This window comes from Natator depressus, chromosome 3 (genome assembly GCF_965152275.1).
Source record: "Natator depressus isolate rNatDep1 chromosome 3, rNatDep2.hap1, whole genome shotgun sequence".
Lineage (NCBI taxonomy): Eukaryota > Metazoa > Chordata > Testudines > Cheloniidae > Natator > Natator depressus.
In genome coordinates, this window is record NC_134236.1 from 907471 (window position 1) to 924409 (window position 16939).

Below are 16939 nucleotides of genomic sequence, written 5' to 3' on the forward strand. Positions count from 1 at the left end.
GGCCTCTCACCCAACTGGGGGCGGGGGGGGGGAGCTGACGCTCTGCAGCGGCCCCTCACCCAGCCTGGGGGGGAGGGGGGTGCTGATGCTCTGTGCAGGGGCCCCTCCCCCAGGCGATGCCCTGTGTGTGTAGCGTTGTGGTTTTGTGCCTGTTGCTGTCTGGTCGTGTGCCTGGCTCCCAGCGTCTGGCTTCAGGCCCCTCCTGCCGACCCGGGCGCGGGGTGCCTGTGGGCACCGCGTGGGGAGGCTGCAGAGCAGCTGTTGGGCCGGGCCCAGGCTGTACGGGCAGCACCTCGCACCCAGGCCAGGAGCCAAGAACTCGCTCACATTGAGCTGCTGTGATCTTAACTGTTCAATAAAGTGTTTGTTTTTTAAAGGGTCTGTGTGGTTTCCTTCTCCTTGGGGCAGGAGGGACGGGGGATGGGTGGGGCGCTGTGGGGGGCTGGTAGGGAGCAGTGGGGGGGGAACTGGGCGGGTAGGGCGCTGGGTGGGCAGGGCTGGTAAGGAGCAGGCGGGGGGCACTGGGTGGGCAGGGTGCCAGGCAGGGCTGGTAGGGAGCAGGCAGGGGGTACCGCTTGGGCTTGGGAGGGAGGTGGCAGGGGGCACAGGGCAGGGCTGGTAGGGAGGTGGCGGGGGACATGGTAGGTGGGGCGCCATGTGGGGCTGGCAGAGACCAGGTGAGGGGCACCAGGTGGGCTGGTAGGGAGGAGGCGGGGGTGGGGCGCTGTGTGGGGCTGGTGGGGAGCAGGCAGGGGGTGGGCGCGGCTCCATGTGGGGCTGGTGGGGAGCAGGTGAGAGAGTGCCATGTGGGGCTGGCAGGGGGGTGCAGTGTGGGGCTGGCGGGGGGCAGTGGTGGCCAGCACATTCAGGGTCTGACTTGCGATCGGGTGATGGCGGAAGAGGCCCCTGGCTTGCACACGGTGGCGGTGGGGCCCAGGGATGGGCAGGAGTCTGCCCTGGTGCCCCAGGTCTGGTCAGTGCCCCACTGCAGGAGGCCCTTGTCCTTGCTTCAGCCCCTGACTCGAGGCTCTGGCTCGGCCCCAGGGCAGGGGGTCGTGGCCCGTCTGGCCCCGGCTCGCGTTGGCTACTGGGCCGGCGGTGTCTGTTCCCAGCGGAGATCCCCTGCCCCACGGCTGGGCCCCACTTGCTGCCTTGTCCTCTGAGAGGCCGGTCGCCTGGTCCGCCAGCGAAGGGCAATGCTGGGGTCCCCCGGGTCTCTGTCACAGAGCCGGGCCGACTAGCTCGCACGGGGCAGGTTGTGCCCCACGCCGCTAGGCACATGAGCCCCCTACCCCCCCCCCACCCCATCCTGGGCTGCGTGTAGCCAGCCCAGCCCACAAACAGCAGCGAAGACCATGGGGGGCTTGTCTGAGGGCGACTGTTTATTGGCGTCCTTGGTGGTGTCTCCACGGCCTTACAGTTTGGACCCCGGTTTCCTCACCCCAGACAGACCCACAGACAGACATGGACACACGGCACGGGGTGACAGACATCAACACCCCCCACGGGGCGACACTGACCAAGCCGTGACATGGGCTGGGGCAGCACGGCGGGGGCTCGGCAGTACCTTGGTGGGGGGGTGTGAAGCAAAGCGGGGGCGTGCAGGGGGGCAGGGATGTCCTGAGCCAGCCCCCCTCCCTGGCTTGTTCAGGGAAGCAGAACTGCTGCCATCACAGCAGCCGAGGGGGGTTCCTGGCTTGGGCCTGTTGGCCCCTCCTAGGGCAGGGCAGCGCAGGCCAGAAGGGTCCGTTGTCCTCTCGTCCGAGCCCCTGCATCTCGCAGGCCCGCGACCTGCCCCAGGGCTGAGCTGTTAGAAGAACATCCCCTCTGGAGTGAAAAAATCCACCAAGACCCTGGAGAAATGGTTCCCATGGGTAATTCCCCCCGCACCATTCAACGTTTACATCTTCTCTCCAGTCTGTGTCTCACTTCAGCTTCCAGCCCTGGCCCCATTCCACCTCCTCGGCTAGACTAGGAGCCGGTTGTTAAATATTTGTTCCCCATGTCGGCACTTCCAGCCTGGGCTCAAATCATCCCTTCACCTTCTCTTTGCTGGAGTCTATCATTATCGGGCAGGTTTTCTAATCCTTTAATCATTCTCCTGGGTCTTCTCTGACCCCTCTCCAGTTGATCAACCTCCTTCCTGAACTGTGGGCACCAGACCTGGACGAGGGATCCCAGCAGTGGTTGCACCGATGCCAGACACAAAGAGAAAGTAACCACAACTTCTACTCGAAATTCCTCTGCTTGTGCACCCCAGGGTCACATTAGCTCTTTTGGCCACAGCAGTTCACTGGCAGCTCATGTTAGAACGTAAGAACGGCCAGACTGGGTCAGAGCAAAGGTCCATCTGGCCCCGTATCCCGTCTGCCGACAGTGGCCAGGGCCAGGTGCCCCAGAGGGAACAAACAGAACAGGGAATCGCCCAGTGATCCATCCTGTCGCCCATTCCCAGCTCCTGGCAAACAGGTCTAGGGACGCCCCAAACATGGTGTAGTGACCCTGACCATCTTGGCTGATGGATCTGTCTTCCAGGAGTGTATCTAATTCCTTTTGAACCCATTCACAACATCCCCTGGCAAGGAGTTCCACAGGTTGGCTGTGCGTTGTGTGAAGAAATACTGCCTTGTGTTTGTTTTCAACTCGCTGCCTAGTAATGTCGTTGGGCAACCCCTAGTTCTTGGGTTATGAGGAGTCAATCACACGTCCTTTTCTGCTTTCCCCACGCCTGTCGTGGTTTTAATGACCTCTATCGTCTCCCCCTTCGTCGTCTCTCTTCCAGCTGAACGGTCCCAGTCTTAATCTCTCCTCAGACCCAGCCTGCTCCATGCCCCTCACCGTTGCTGTGGCCCGTCTCCGTGCTGTTCTCGGTTGTAGCACAGTCTGTCCCTCTTGAGCTGGGCCACCAGAGCCGCACGCAGGGCTCCCGGTGCGGGCGTCCCATGGATTTATCCAGAGGCATCATGATATTTTCTGTCTTCTGCATCGCTCTCCTGTTGGTCCCCGGCAGCGTTGGGCTGCTGCCATGGTGTTGGCCAGGCACCAGTCCCGCAGCTCTGCCGCCTGCTTGGGACGGAACGAGAGCGCCCTGGGCCAAAGGGGCACGAGCGGGGCCCGCACAAGGCCTCACTCCTGGCCAGTGGCCGTGGCTCAGCCTGCAGCAGGCGGGATGCGGGGGGCTGCGCTTTGCCTGCCCAGCTGCTTCCCTGGCCTGGGCACCGCCAGCAGGAATCCAGCTTCCTTGTCCACTTCCCCTCCCCACCAGCATGGGGGCCACACCCCCTCTTGGGTCACGCCCCATTCTCTGCAGCCCCGTAAGGTGTAAGGAAACTTCTGCGTGGATCTGTCCTGCTCCCCACAGAGCTCAAGGGGGGCTGGCGGTTGCTGCAGCTCCTGTCCCCCGGCCTGGTTCTGGCAGCACAGGGGGCTTTCAGCGAGGGGCTCTGTGGGAATCCAGCCCCCTGGTCATGCTGCATGACCCAGGGCTCCCGCCCCACCAGCGACTCAGTCGGGGTTCGGCGGAGGGCAGGCAGACACGGGGCCATGGATCAGGCAAGGGGAGGGGGCCAGGCCTGGCCGTGAGTGAGGCAAAGCCAGGAGCTGCATTTGCCCTGGCTGGGAGAGGCCCCTGGGTAGGGACTGCGGGGTGGGGGTGGGGGGCACAGGACAGCCCCTCTGCCCTAGCCTGGTGCTGCGGCCCCACCCGATCAGTGCTGCTGGCAGGGGGCTGCCAGGGAGGGGTTCCACGCAGGGAGCCTGGGTGGGGGCAAATACCCCTCTCTGGGGGTCCTGGTAGCCCCCCACCCTGCAGTCAGCTGGGTGCGGCAGGCAGCATGACAGACACTGCAGGCCTGCCCCAGGGGACTGTGAGCCAGGCCACCCCCCACCCCTCCCGGGACCAGGCCCCTGCTGCTTAGAGGGCTGGAGATCTTTCAAAGCTCGCCCTGAGCCCAGGAGCCGCCCCCACCAAGGCACGGCTGGGCTGCAGCGGGCGGGATGGGGCCGACCGGCTCCCTAACTCCCCACACAGCTGAGGGGCCCTGCAGCAGAGTCAGCTGCAGTAACTAGTGGCCTGATGTTGCCTTGGGACAAGTCTTGGGTGCCCCATCCCAGAAAAGCTAGACTGGCCTTGGAAATGGTTCAGAAAAGGGCAACACAAATGGTGAGGGGTCTGGAACAGCTCCGTACGAGGGGAGATTAAACAGACTGGGACTCTTCTGCTTGGAAAAGAGACGACGAAGGGGGGAGATGATCGAGGTCTATGAAATTCTGACCGGTGGGGAGAAAGTAGATAAGGACGTGTCGTTTACTCCTCATAACCCAAGAACTAGCGGTCGCCCTATTAATTACTAGGCAGCAGGTTTAAACAAACGCAAGGAAGTATTTCTTCACACAACGCACAGTCAACCTGTGGAACTCCTTGCCAGGGGATGTTGTGAAGGCCAAGACTAGAACAGGGTTCAAAAAGAGCTAGATATGTCCATGGAGGACAGGTCCATCAGTGGGCCGGGATGGGCAGGGCTGATGCCGCTGTTTGCCAGGAGCTGGGAATGGGCGACGGGAGGGATCACTGGGTGATTGCCCGGTCTGTTCACTCCCTCTGGGGCCCTGGCCCTGGCTGGAGACAGGACATTGGGCTAGAGGGACCTTTGGTCTGGCCCAGCGTGGCCGTTGCTCTGTAAGGAGCAGGAGAGAACAACGGGCATCTGGCGGTGACCGGGGGCGCAGGGCCCCTGCAATGTAGGGCGATGCAATGTAGCAGCAGCTGCAGGAGCAGCCCCAGAGCAGAGCCGCCCCAGTCCCAGGCCAGGGGGCAGGGAGTGTGACACGCTCACCCTGCAGGGGGCGCTCTGCATTGCACCCCACTTGCGCAAAGACAGGCTGCCTGAAGGGGCGCCGGGGCGACGGCTCCCCCTTTCCCGAGAGCTCAGCAGAGGCAGACGGGGAGAACGGTCCCAGCATGGCCCCTCTGCCCCAGCAGTGGGGGCAGGGCAGCTCCAGCAGTCCCATGGCTCTCTCCCCCGCGTGGGGCGCAGCCCCTGGGGCAGTGTGGGTGGGGCTCCTGGCACAAGGCACCTTGGCCCTTGTGCCCCATTGGCAGTAGAAAGAGAGCCAAGACCAGGGCCTGGTGGGGCAGCCCCACAGTCCGCTGGCTGGGCAGAGTGGAGGCTGGGGGCTGGGGCGTCTCCATCTCTGGTGCCAGGTGCCGCGGGCCCGGTGCTCAGTCCTGGGGGTCCTGGCACTGGCGGCAGGTGGCCATGTCCTCCAGGTACCGCTCCACCTGCACCGTGCACGAGACGAAGCCAAAGGTCCTCTGCAGCTGGGCGGTGGCTTCCTGCAGCACGTCCTCCATGTCCGCGCCGGCATCTGCAGGCAAAGGGGCAGCCCAGCCCCGTGTGAGCATCGCCTGGGGGCGGGGCCTGCAGGGACCATGTGCGGGGGGGTGAGGCCTGCAGGGACCACCTATTGGGGGGCGGGGCCTGCAGGGACCAGGGGGCGGGGCCTGCAGGAACCAGGTACTGGGGGGGCGGGGCCTGCAGGGATCACCTACCGGGGGCAGGGCCTGCAGGAATCACATATCGGGGGCGAGGCATGCAGGGACCATGTGGGGGGGGCGGCAGGACCTGCAAGGAGCACATGCCAGGGTGGAACATGCAAGGACCCCATCCCTGGTGGCAGTGGGGGGCAGGGACCCCAGTCTGGTGGGGGGGGGGTGCCCCACAGCTGGCGCCCAGCCACTCTGGTGGGAGGGGTTGGGTGGGGGGGGGCACTCACCGACTGCCACGTGCACAGACACCACGTGGTGGCTGAGGGTCAGGGCCCAGAGGTGCAGGTTGTGGGCGTCCTTCACGTCCTTCACGGCCAGTAGCACGTCCTTCACCGCGGTGAACTCGACGCCCCGCGGCGCCCCTGGGGCCAAGCAGGGAGGGTGAGGCCTGGCACCAGGGGCAGCCCAGCTCCTGGGGGCTCAGGTAGGCAGCTCCCCCAGCCTGGCAGGGCTCCAGCCCTGGCACAGGGGCACCCCAGGGCTCTCTGGAGAGGCTGCTCACAGCCCTGGGGGTCGGGGTGGGCGGAGGGGAAGCCAGAGCGGAGCTGGAGCAGGCTGTGGGGGGCCAGGCTGTCCTGGGGTGGCCCCATGGCGCTGGCAGGCATGGGGGCAGGAGATGCGCCCAGAGCGGGGGCATCACGCGCAGCTGGAATGGGCCGGAGAGTGCTATGTGCATGGGGTGGCGTGTGCTGGGCTCAGGGATCACTGGGCGGCCAGGACCTAGGGCTGCCCCCCGCCAGAGCTAGGGTGAGGCATGTCCCCCCCAGCACTGGCAGGAGCATTCCAGGGCCAGGCTGCCCACCTCCTCCCATTGCCCAGCCCGGCGGTGGCCAGGTCCTCAGAACTCAGGCCAGACGGGCCCATTGGCCCCCTGGCTCCCACCAGCAGAGCCCCTCGTCCGCGACCCCGCCCTGAGCCCAGGAACCTGCACTGGGCTAATGCGTCGGCCTGGTCAGCCTGGTCACTAGCCGCCTCAGTCACTGGTGCCCTGGGCTGTTTGGGCCTGTGGGTCACTGCCCTGGGGTTAACACATGGGCCTGCTGGCCAATGGACTGGCTGGCATCAGTTTCCGGCCACTGGATTTTGCCACACCCTGGCCCAACCCCCAGTTTAGAAAGCCCCATAGCAACCAGGCTTTTCTCCCCATGCTGGTGGGACGTGTATGAACCCTATGTGTGCCTCAGTTTCCCTCTGCACTTTGCATTGCTGCCCAGTGGAGCAGGAGCTGTGCCGTGTTATTGGGGGGCGGGCTGGGGGTCATTAAGGGCTGGCTGGACCCAACCCATGTCGATGACACTGCCCAGAACATTCCCACCCAGCAAAGCTCCAGAGGAAGGAGATTTCCCACGCCCAGCTCTCGGCAGGGAAGCCAAGCCAACACCCCAGCTCAAGAACAAAGGGAAAGGTGTCAGGGTTAAGTGCTACCCTCCACATAGACCCCCGACCTCTCACCTGGGACTGAGAAAGGAGAGAGAGAGAGAGCCTGAAATGGAGTCCATAGCAGCTTGGCTGGCTGATTGCACTGGCTTGGCCAACTGGACTATGGCTTAATCTTTGTTTCTCTGTGCTAACTTCAGAACTTCTTGATGCTGTGTCCAGGTGACTAATAAACCCTGCTCTGTTTGGAAAACACTGCCTGGTGTCACTGCAAAGCCTAGCCGGGGTGTATCAGTCCCTGAGATGTGGGCAAATCTCTGAGTAGGAGTCTATCTCAGCTGGACTTGCTGGACAGAGCTCAATGCATACCCCAGGAGGGCTGGCGCCCAGGGGCTCAGGTGGGGACGTGGAGCACCCATGGGAGCCTGCAACAGCCTGTGCCAAGCTGGGGGTCGCTTCACTCCTGAGGCTTGGTGACAGGCTGACAGGCTGCTGGGGGTGTGGCACTAGAGGGGTATTGGGGGTGCTTGGTGGGGGCAAGGGGTGATTGCTGGGGGGGGACTGGTTGCTGGCAGGATGGTGGGTTGATTGCTGCGGGGGCAGGATGTCGGGGTGATTGCTGGGGGGCTGTGGGGGTGATTGCTGGGGGTGGGGGTGATAGCTGGGGGGCTGTCGGGGTGATGCTGGGGGAGGTGGGTTATCGGGGTGGTGCTGGGATGGGTTGGGTTGATGCTGGGGGACAGCTCTCGGGGGGCGGGGGGGAATTGCTAGGGGAGCCCGAGAGGTGACCAGCGGCTGGGACAAGCACTGCCTTTGAGCGACACAGGGCTCAGCTGGGCGTGCCAGACCCACGCCCATGCCACAGCAGCCTGGCTTGTGTCCTAACCTTTGCTTCTTGGTGCTGCCCTAAAGCCGCCCCAGGCTAGGACAGGCGACTAGAAACCCACCCGTGACAAGGGCGAGTTTTCTGTGCTCTTTTTATGATGCCTAGGTGTGCCTCAGTTTCCCCGGTACGTTGCATTGTTCCCCAGGGTGGGGCAGGGGTGCGGTTGGCTCGCAGGGCAGGCTAAGAGCCTGAGGTGGGCGTCACCTCTCTGCTGGGTGGAATGAACAGCGTCAGCCCAGCGCTGACTGATCGAGGGGCCCAGAGACCCATCACCAGCTCCAGCAACTCCTGGCTCAAGGCTCAGCGAGGGGCTGGGCAGAGAGGTGGGAGGGGGCCCCGGGGGGTTCTGCAGGAAGCTAAGGGCTCTCATCTGGGAACTGACTGAGGAAGGCAGTCAGAGACACGGCCCGAACATGGGGTCCGTGACAGCGGGGCTGGGCGCTGGGCTGCCCAGACTGGCCTCACTTTAACATTCAGCTCTCTGGCTACACCACAGGCGTCTGCTGACGTGTGCCAGGTGGCTAATAAACCCGCCTGTCCGCCTGCCCTTTGAGAGTGTCACTGCAGACGCTGGCGAAGGGCACTGAGCCCTGAGGGTCTGTCCCAGACTCGCTGCCCAGAGCTCCCGGGGTGGGGCAGGGGGCTGCAGCCCCAGGGGCCCAGTCTCAGGAGGCGGTGAGACCACGTGGCTCACCCTGGGGGAAGAGCGAGACCCCGGGGGATCTGGGTCACTGAAGGGCTCCTCCCAGAGACTGTTCCCAGGCTGGGGCATAGCCCAGCCCTGTGCATCCCTGTCATGAGTATAAAGGGAAGGGTAAACACCTTTAAATCCTACCTGGCCAGAGGCAAAACCCTCTCACCTGTAAAGGGTTAAGAAGCTAAGATAACCTCTCTGGCACCTGACCAAAATGACCAATGAGGAGACAAGATACTTTCAAAGCTGGCGGGGGCGGGGGGGAACAAAGGGTTCTCTCTGTCTGTGTGATGCTTTTGCCGGGACCAGAGCAGGAATGCAGGTCAGAACTCCTGTAAAGAGTTAGTAAGCGATCTACGCAGTTCTGCGGAAAAGGACCTAGGGGTGACAGTGGACGAGAAGCTGGATATGAGTCAACAGTGTGCCCTTGTTGCCAAGAAGGCCAATGGCATTTTGGGATGTATACGTAGGGGCATAGCGAGCAGATCGAGGGACGTGATCGTTCCCCTCTATTCGACACTGGTGAGGCCTCATCTGGAGTACTGTGTCCAGTTTTGGGCCCCACACTACAAGAAGGATGTGGATAAATTGGAGAGAGTCCAGCGAAGGGCAACAAAAATGATTAGGGGTCTGGAACACATGACTTATGAGGAGAGGCTGAGGGAGCTGGGATTGTTTAGTCTGCAGAAGAGAAGAATGAGGGGGGATTTGATAGCTGCTTTCAACTACCTGAAAGGGGGTTCCAAAGAGGATGGCTCTAGACTGTTCTCAATGGTAGCAGATGACAGAACGAGGAGTAATGGTCTCAAGTTGCAATGGGGGAGGTTTAGATTGGATATTAGGAAAAACTTTTTCACTAGGAGGGTGGTGAAACACTGGAATGCGTTACCTAGGGAGGTGGTAGAATCTCCTTCCTTAGAGGTTTTTAAGGTCAGGCTTGACAAAGCCCTGGCTGGGATGATTTAACTGGGAATTGGTCCTGCTTCGAGCAGGGGGTTGGACTAGATGACCTTCTGGGGTCCCTTCCAACCCTGATATTCTATGATTCTATGATTCTATGATTCTACTTAGGTATGCGTTAGATTGTTTTGTTTAAATGGCTGATAAAATAAGCTGTGCTGGATGGAATGTATATTCCTGTTTTTGTGTCTTTTTGTAACTTAAGGTTTTGCCTAGAGGGATTCTCTGTGTTTTGAATCTGATTACCCTGTAAGGTATTTACTATCGTGATTTTACAGAGGTGATTCTTTTACCTTTTCTTTAATTAAAATTCTTCTTCTTCTAAGAACCTGACTGATTTTTCATTGTTCTTAAGATCTAAAAGGTTTGGGTCTGTGTTCACCTGTACAAATTGGTGAGGATTTTTATCAAGCCTTCCCCAGGAAAGGGGGTGTAGGGCTTGGGGGGATATTTTTTGGGGGGAGACATTTCCAAGTGGGCACTTCCCCTGTTCTTTGTGTAACACTTTGGTGGTGGCAGCGTTTAAGCTAAGCTGGTCAGAATAATCTTAGGGGGTCTTTCATGCAGGTCCCCACATCTGTACCCTAGAGTTCAGAGTGGGGAAGGAACCTTGACAATCCCTGACAGGTGGTGGGTGCGGTGGGATGCTGAGTGCACCAGTAATGTTGTGCTGTGATGTGCGGCAGGAAAACAAGTGTAGTCAAAGGAAACAAGAAAATGGCGTGTAAGCACCTCCCTGAGAGGGACATCACAAGCCTGTGCAGGGGCAGGGAGAGACGTTACGTGTGCGGCAGCTCAATAAGGGGCAGCTGGTTGCACGGCTGGAGGACGGTCAGTCCGAGAAGCCGGTTCCAGGCCCAAGTGGGGTTCCCAGAGTGTCCGAGAGTGACAGAGGCAGCAGCAGGTCCTGGTTCGCCCTCGATGGATTTGGTGGAGTAGGAGCTGAGAGCGAAGGGGCTCCGGCTGGAGCAACAGAGGCTAGCAGCCCGTGAGAAGCAGCGAAAAGACGAGGAAGAACCAGGAGAAGCAGCGGAAACATGAACGGGGGCTGGAGAAGCTGAGGGGCGAGAGGACCCACCGAGGGGACAGTGGGGAAAGGCTCTGGGATGCCAGTTCCGCAGGGAGCCTAGATCCCAAATTGTTGCCCAGTTGGAGGAGGGGAGGGATATCGGTTCCCACCTCACTGCCTTTGAGAAGGCCTGCGATTGAACCAGGCTGGCCCTGCGGGCCAGCTCCGCATCTCACCCCCTTGCTCAGTCCCAGAGCCATGGGGCGCCCAGCCAGAAGGACGGAGCCGATACTGGGGACTAGGAACAGTTCAACCAGGCTCCACTGCTCAACTCTGAATGGGCACCTGAGGCTTATGGGAAAAGGTTTTGGGGTGTGCAGAAGACCCGGGGGTGACCTACATGGAAGCCCCCCCTGCTGGGAGGATCTCCCCACAAATGGGGTGGGGGCAGGGGTCTCTGCGCTGGAGGATTTGTGTAATGTGGCTGGATCAGAACAACTCCAGGAGATGAGTCCCTACGAGCCTAGAACGTGGCTAGTGGACAGGAAGCCGCAGGGGCTGCGCCGTCAGGCCGGTGGGCAGATCCCTTTGGGGCAAGTCGGTCCAGGGATGGAGAGACCCGAAGGGGACTGGCCTAAGCCTGGGTGCTGGGAGAGGGACCATGGAGGCGCCCCAGAAGTGGGACTGGCGTAAACCCAAAGGGGGGAGCAGGATGCGGGTTGACTCCTCCAAGGGGTCTCAGAGCCCTGAGATGGGATGTCTGTAGGAAAACAGGGCCTACATGGGCAGAAGCCCAAGGGGGAGCGGGACAGTGGCCAGACAACCCGTGAGGGGTGAGCTGGGGAAAGCCCAGGGCACAGAGGCCCACCCAAGGCAGCCTGGAGCTCCGGCTCCCAGAGGCACGATGCGACTGACCCATCGGAGGGAAGCAGCCACCCAGCCAGGTCCTCGGGGGCATGGGGGGGCAGACGAGCTCCCACTCCAGGCCCCAGGCACGTGTCACATTGGACTCTCCGGGGCTCGGACTCATCGGACCCACAGGGGAGCGGAGGGAGGTGGCCAATGGGGAGACCCTCCTGGGGCGGGGAGATTCTGGGGCAGAGGCCCCTTGTCACACCCTGTGTGGTGCCACCCCATCGAACGCTGCAGGGCTGTGACGGGGGCGACGGGCCCAGGTGGGGAGCCATTCGCCCCGCCTATGCCTCAGAGCCCTGGGCAGACACAGGCAGGGCGGGGGGCTGGTAGTCGGGGTTCTCCAGCTCACCAGCTCTGACGTCCTTGTGGGGAATGCCTGGGTCACCTGAGGACAAAACTCCAGCCCGGTTCCTGCCCCAGCCCAGGGGTTGAACCCCTGAGCCAGAAGGCTGGGCGTGGAGGTGCCAAGGCACACGCAGGTAGCTGCCTGGCAGGGAGCGGGAGAGTCCTTCCCCCGGCTTGTGACGCGAAGGAAGGGCTGCTAGGCTCCGGGCACCTTCCTGTCTGTAACCAGCCCCTGGGCCTGAGGGGCAGAGGAACAGCCCCACCCAGATCCATAGGGCTGGGGTTCTTGAACAGTCTCTGGGAGGAGCCCTTCAGTGACCCAGACCCCCGGGTCTCGCTCTTCCCCCAGGGTGAGCCACGCGGTCTCGCCACCTCCTGAGACTGGGCCCCTGGGGCTGCAGCCCCCTGCCCCACCCCGGGAGCCCTGGGCAGCGAGTCTGGGACAGACCCTGGGGGAGACGTGTCCTCTCCTCAGGGATCAGTGCCCCTCGCCCAGCGTCTGCAGGGCCACTCGCCCAGCGCTGTGAAACCAGGTGGGTTTATTGGTCTCCTGGCACATGGCCCAGGCAGCCCCTCGGGTGGCCCAGAGAACTGACGGTTACAGCCCAGCCCAGCCGCAGTGACCCCCATGGTTCGCGCTATGTCTGTCTCTCCATCCAACCTCCTTGGTCAGACTCCAGGTGAGAGCCCGACTCCTTCCAGCCCCCAGCTCTTATCCCCCCCACCGCCCCAGGCCTTTGTTCCCAAGCTGGGGGGTGCGGCTTGGCCCCCTGCGGAGCGGTGGGACCATCCATGGTGGTTGGTTGCCTGGTGTCCACGTCCCAGGCATTGGATCTGCCCTTCTCTTCTCAAGAGCTGCATGGAGATGGGACCTAAGGCCCAGGCTGCCAGGCGCCATCCACACCTGTGTCTTCGCCTGCCCCTAGAGCCCCCAGACCTTCCCACCCGCTGAGGAACAGTGCCACGCACATGGGAAACTGAGGCACACACAGTCTTCATAAACATATTACAGAAAATTCCCACTTCGTCCCCCTCACCCCCAGACCCACAGGGGAGCTGTGAGTTCCATGGTCTCGGATGTAACCTCAGCTGGCTGCTGTGCCCGAGGGAGTCAGTGTAACCCACACACTTCCTGGGTGTGGGGTTCTGCCTCCTCGAGTGGCCCGAGACCACTTAGAGAGAGAGAGAGAAAAGGAGTCTGACCCACAGCCTTAGCTGAGCGCCAGGTGGCTCTTAGCTCATGCGGTGGAGGCTCATGCCCTAAGCGCCAGAGGTCCCAGGTTCGATCCCACCCACCAACAACCGGGGTCCACTGGCGTTACACCAGCCTGGCCTGCCCTTGCTTGGGGGCCAGAGGCAAAGCTGTGTCTTGTGATGGCTGAGAGCCCGGCTGAGCGTGGGGAGCCCTGGGCAGGGCGAGGGCCGGACGGGTTTGTCCTGCCCAGGGGTGAGAGAGGACCCAGCGAAGGGTAAAGCTGCTGGAGGCCGATGCTGGTAGACCCAGTGCCACAACTGCAGATAGCTAAGAACTGACAAACTCACAGCTGGCGCCCAGACCGGTCCTCGGACTGAGGAGGCGGTGAGGGGTTTACTCCGTGACATGCTGCGTTACTCTCCCTGGTGATGTTCGTTCTGCCCATGTGACACCATAGAATCATAGAATATCAGGGTTGGAAGGGACCTCAGGAGGTCATCTAGTCCAACCCCTGCTCAAAGCAGGACCAATCCCCAATCAAATCATCCCAGCCAGGGCTTTGTCAAGCCTGACCTTAAAAACTTCCAAGGAAGGAGATTCTACCACCTCCCTAGGTAACACCAGCCATGGAGACAGTCCTACCCCGCCCCACACCCACCCAGGAGGGTGCTCAAACGGCAAGCAGGCCACCATTAGCCAAGCTTTGTTAAGTGCCCCCTGAGCGCCTGGAGACGTGCAGCAGCCTCGGCCCACCCTTGGCAGGCTGGAAGAGGGAAATAAAAAACATGATGTGAAGATTTTTCATCTCGTCGCTGTCTGAGCCCACATCAGAGAGGCCAGACGGGGTCAGACCAAGGGTCCGTCCGGCCCTGTGTCCTGTCGACCGACAGCGGCCAGCACCCGGTGCCCCAGAGGGAGTGAACCGAACAGGTTCTCTCTCCTGCCATCCATCTCCACCCTCGGACAAACAGAGGCTAGGCACACCTTTCCTTACCCATCCTGGCTAATAGCCATTAATGGACTTAACCTCCCTGAATTTATCCAGTTCTCTTTTAAACCCTGTTATAGTCCTAGCCCTCACAACCTCCTCAGGCAAGGAGTTCCACAGGTTGACTGTGCTCTGAGTGAAGAAGAACTTCCTTTTATTTGTTTTAAACCTGCTGCCCATTAATTTCACTTGGTGGCCCCTAGTTCTTATATTATGGGAACAAGTAAATAACTTTTCCTTATTCACTTTCTCCACACCACTCATGACTTTATAGACCTCTGTCCTATCCCCCTTTAGTCTCCTCTTTTCAAAGATGAAAAGTCCTGGCCTCTTTAATCTCTCCTGATATGGGACCCGTTCCAAACCCCTAATCATTTTAGTTGCCACTCTCGGAACCTTTTCTGACACCAGTCTATCTTTTTTGAGATGAGGGGACCACATCTGTATGCAGTATTCAAGATGTGCGTGTACCATGAATTTATATAAGGGCAATAAGATATTCTCCATCTTATTCTCTGATGATTCCTAAAATCCCGTCTGCTTTTTTGACGGTCGCTGAACACTGCGTGGACGTCTTCAGAGAACTATCCACGATGACACCAAGATCTCTTTCTTGAGTGGTAACAGCTAATTTAGACCCCATTATTTAATATGTAGAGTTGGGATTATGTTTTCCACTGTGCATTACTTTGCATTTATAAACAGTGAATTTCATCTGCCATTTTGTTGCCCAGTCGCCCAGTTTAGTGAGATCCCTTAGTTCACTCTTTGTAGTCTGCTTTGGAGTTACAATCTTGAGCAGTTTTGTATCATTTGCAAATTTGGCCACCTCACTGTTTACCCCTTTCTCCAGATCATTTATGAATATGTAGAATAGGACTGGGCCCTGTCCAGACCCCTGGGGGACACCGCTATTTACCTCTCTCCATTCTGAAAACTGACCATTTATTCCTGCCCTTTGTTTCTGATCTTTTAACCATTTACTGACCCATGAGAGGACCTCCCTCTTATCCCATGACAGCTTACGAGCCTGTGGTGAGGGACCTTGTCAACGGCTTTCTGGAAATCTAAGTACACTATGTCCACTGGATCCCCCTTGTCCACATGCTTGTTTCCCCCCTCAGAGAATTCTAGTGGATTGGGGAGGCAGGATTTCCCTTTACAAAAACCATGTTGACTCTTCCCCAAGATGTTGGTTAAAGGGACCCTGCTCAGTTCAGTTGTGACGGGGAAAGAGATATTTGTACAAAGGGGGAATTTTCTGTACTATTTTTTATAAATGCTACATGTGCCTCAATTTCTCTCATACTTTGCTTTGCCACCCAGCAGGGACTCAGAGGGGTGATGGCTTGGGACGATCTGTTGGGGGTGTTGTGGGGAGCAGAGAGGCGGGTTGTGAGGAGGTTGGGGGGTTGGGGTGATCTGTCAGGGGGGTTGTGGGGAGGTCAGAGGGGGGTTGTGGGGAGGTCAGAGGGGGGTTTGGGGTGATCTGTCATGGGGGTTGTGGGGAGCAGAGGGGCAGGTTGTGGATAGGTCGGGGGGGTTGTGGGGAGGTCAGAGGGGGGTTTGGGACGATTTGTTGGGGTGGGTTGTGGGGAGGTCAGAGGGGGGGTTGTGGGGAGGTCAGAGGGGGGGTTTGGAACGATTTGTTGGGGTGGGTTGTGGGGAAGTCAGAGGGGGGGTTGTGGGGAGGTCAGAGGGGGGGTTTGGGACGATTTGTTGGGGTGGGTTGTGGGGAGGTCAGAGGGGGGGTTGTGGGGAGGTCAGAGGGGGGGTTTGGAACGATTTGTTGGGGTGGGTTGTGGGGAGGTCAGAGGGGGGGTTGTGGGGAGGTCAGAGGGGGGTTTGGGACGATTTGTTGGGGTGGGTTGTGGGGAGGTCAGAGGGGGGGTTGTGGGGAGGTCAGAGGGGGGTTTGGGACGATCTGTCGGGGGGGGGTTGTGGCTGCCGTAGCTCAGAGTAATTCTGGTTTTCACAACAGAGAATCTGCCCAGCTCCCTGTTCACTTTTCAGTGAGACCCTTTGCCAAGCAACCCTGCCCTGGTCCCCCAACCCGACTGCCCCTGCCCCCCGGTCTGCCCCTGCTCCCCAGCTTTGCCCGTCCTCTGCATCCAGCCTCCCCTACCCCATGACCCCTGTCCCCCAGCCTGACCCTGGCCCTGCCTGCTCCCCTTGCCCAGCAGCAGCAGCCTCTGCCCCCAGCCCCGTGAGCCCTCCTGGCACCATACCCGCTGTGCCCCCTCCCAGCTCACCTTCCATGAGGACCCGGAAGACGTCCCTGAGGATGGTGATGGTGGAGCCCAGCACGAAGATGGAGAAGAGGAAGGTGCTGATGGGGTCAGCGATCTTGTACCGGGGCTGCAAGGGGCATGGTTGGGGTTACACCTGGGCAGCCAGCGAATCCCCAGAGCCGCACGACCTCCCAGCCCCACCCAGTGAGGGGGTCAGACCTAGGAGTGGAACCCAGGAGTCCCTGGCCCAGCCCCACTGTCCCCTCAAGCTGGGGGGGGGGGCGCGCACCGAGGGAACGAGGCAGCAGAGGGCAGAGCCCAGCATAGGGAGCTGGCATATGGCTCTTCCTTGGGGCTGAGCACCAGGGTCCCAGCGAGCCTGTGGGGATCTCAGTCTATTTCCCCTGGGCAGGTCCTGTCTCCCCACAGCTCATGGGCAGCACCCAGCCCCAGAGAGCCCTGGGACAGGCAGGAGGTGTGTGACGTTATTGACATGAACTGGGACCGTATAGATCATTGTTGCAATCAAGGTCCTGTCGTGGCACCAAATCTTGTATAAAGGGGGTCAAATGAGGTGTCTCAGACGAGGTGATGGTTGGCTGGTTAGGATCGTGCTGTCTGGATGGGGGTATCATTTCGTGGTGGAAGTTACGAATATTGGCTCTGCCCTGTCTGTAGTTCAAACTTGTGCTCTGCTTCTGGGGGACACCCCAGACAAGTTGGCGTCAGCTCTGCCTAGCCTGCTGGATGGCCCATTAAGGACCATCAGCGACACAACTGACCCTCTGAGA

General features: G+C 60.3%; 1 protein-coding gene across 1 annotated transcript in view; it reads right to left on the minus strand.

Annotated features, from left to right (window-relative positions):
* Window positions 1-4641: 4641 nt before the first annotated feature.
* Window positions 4642-16939, minus strand: part of SLC30A3 (solute carrier family 30 member 3) — a 33360-nt gene continuing 21062 nt past the window's right edge. The window contains exons 6-8 of the mRNA XM_074946733.1: window positions 16170-16275; window positions 5776-5910; window positions 4642-5367 (exon numbers count right to left, since the gene is read on the minus strand). Coding sequence (XP_074802834.1) covers window positions 5222-5367; window positions 5776-5910; window positions 16170-16275 — 387 coding nt within the window. The 3' untranslated portion in view covers window positions 4642-5221. The remainder of the gene's footprint in view (window positions 5368-5775; window positions 5911-16169; window positions 16276-16939) is intronic.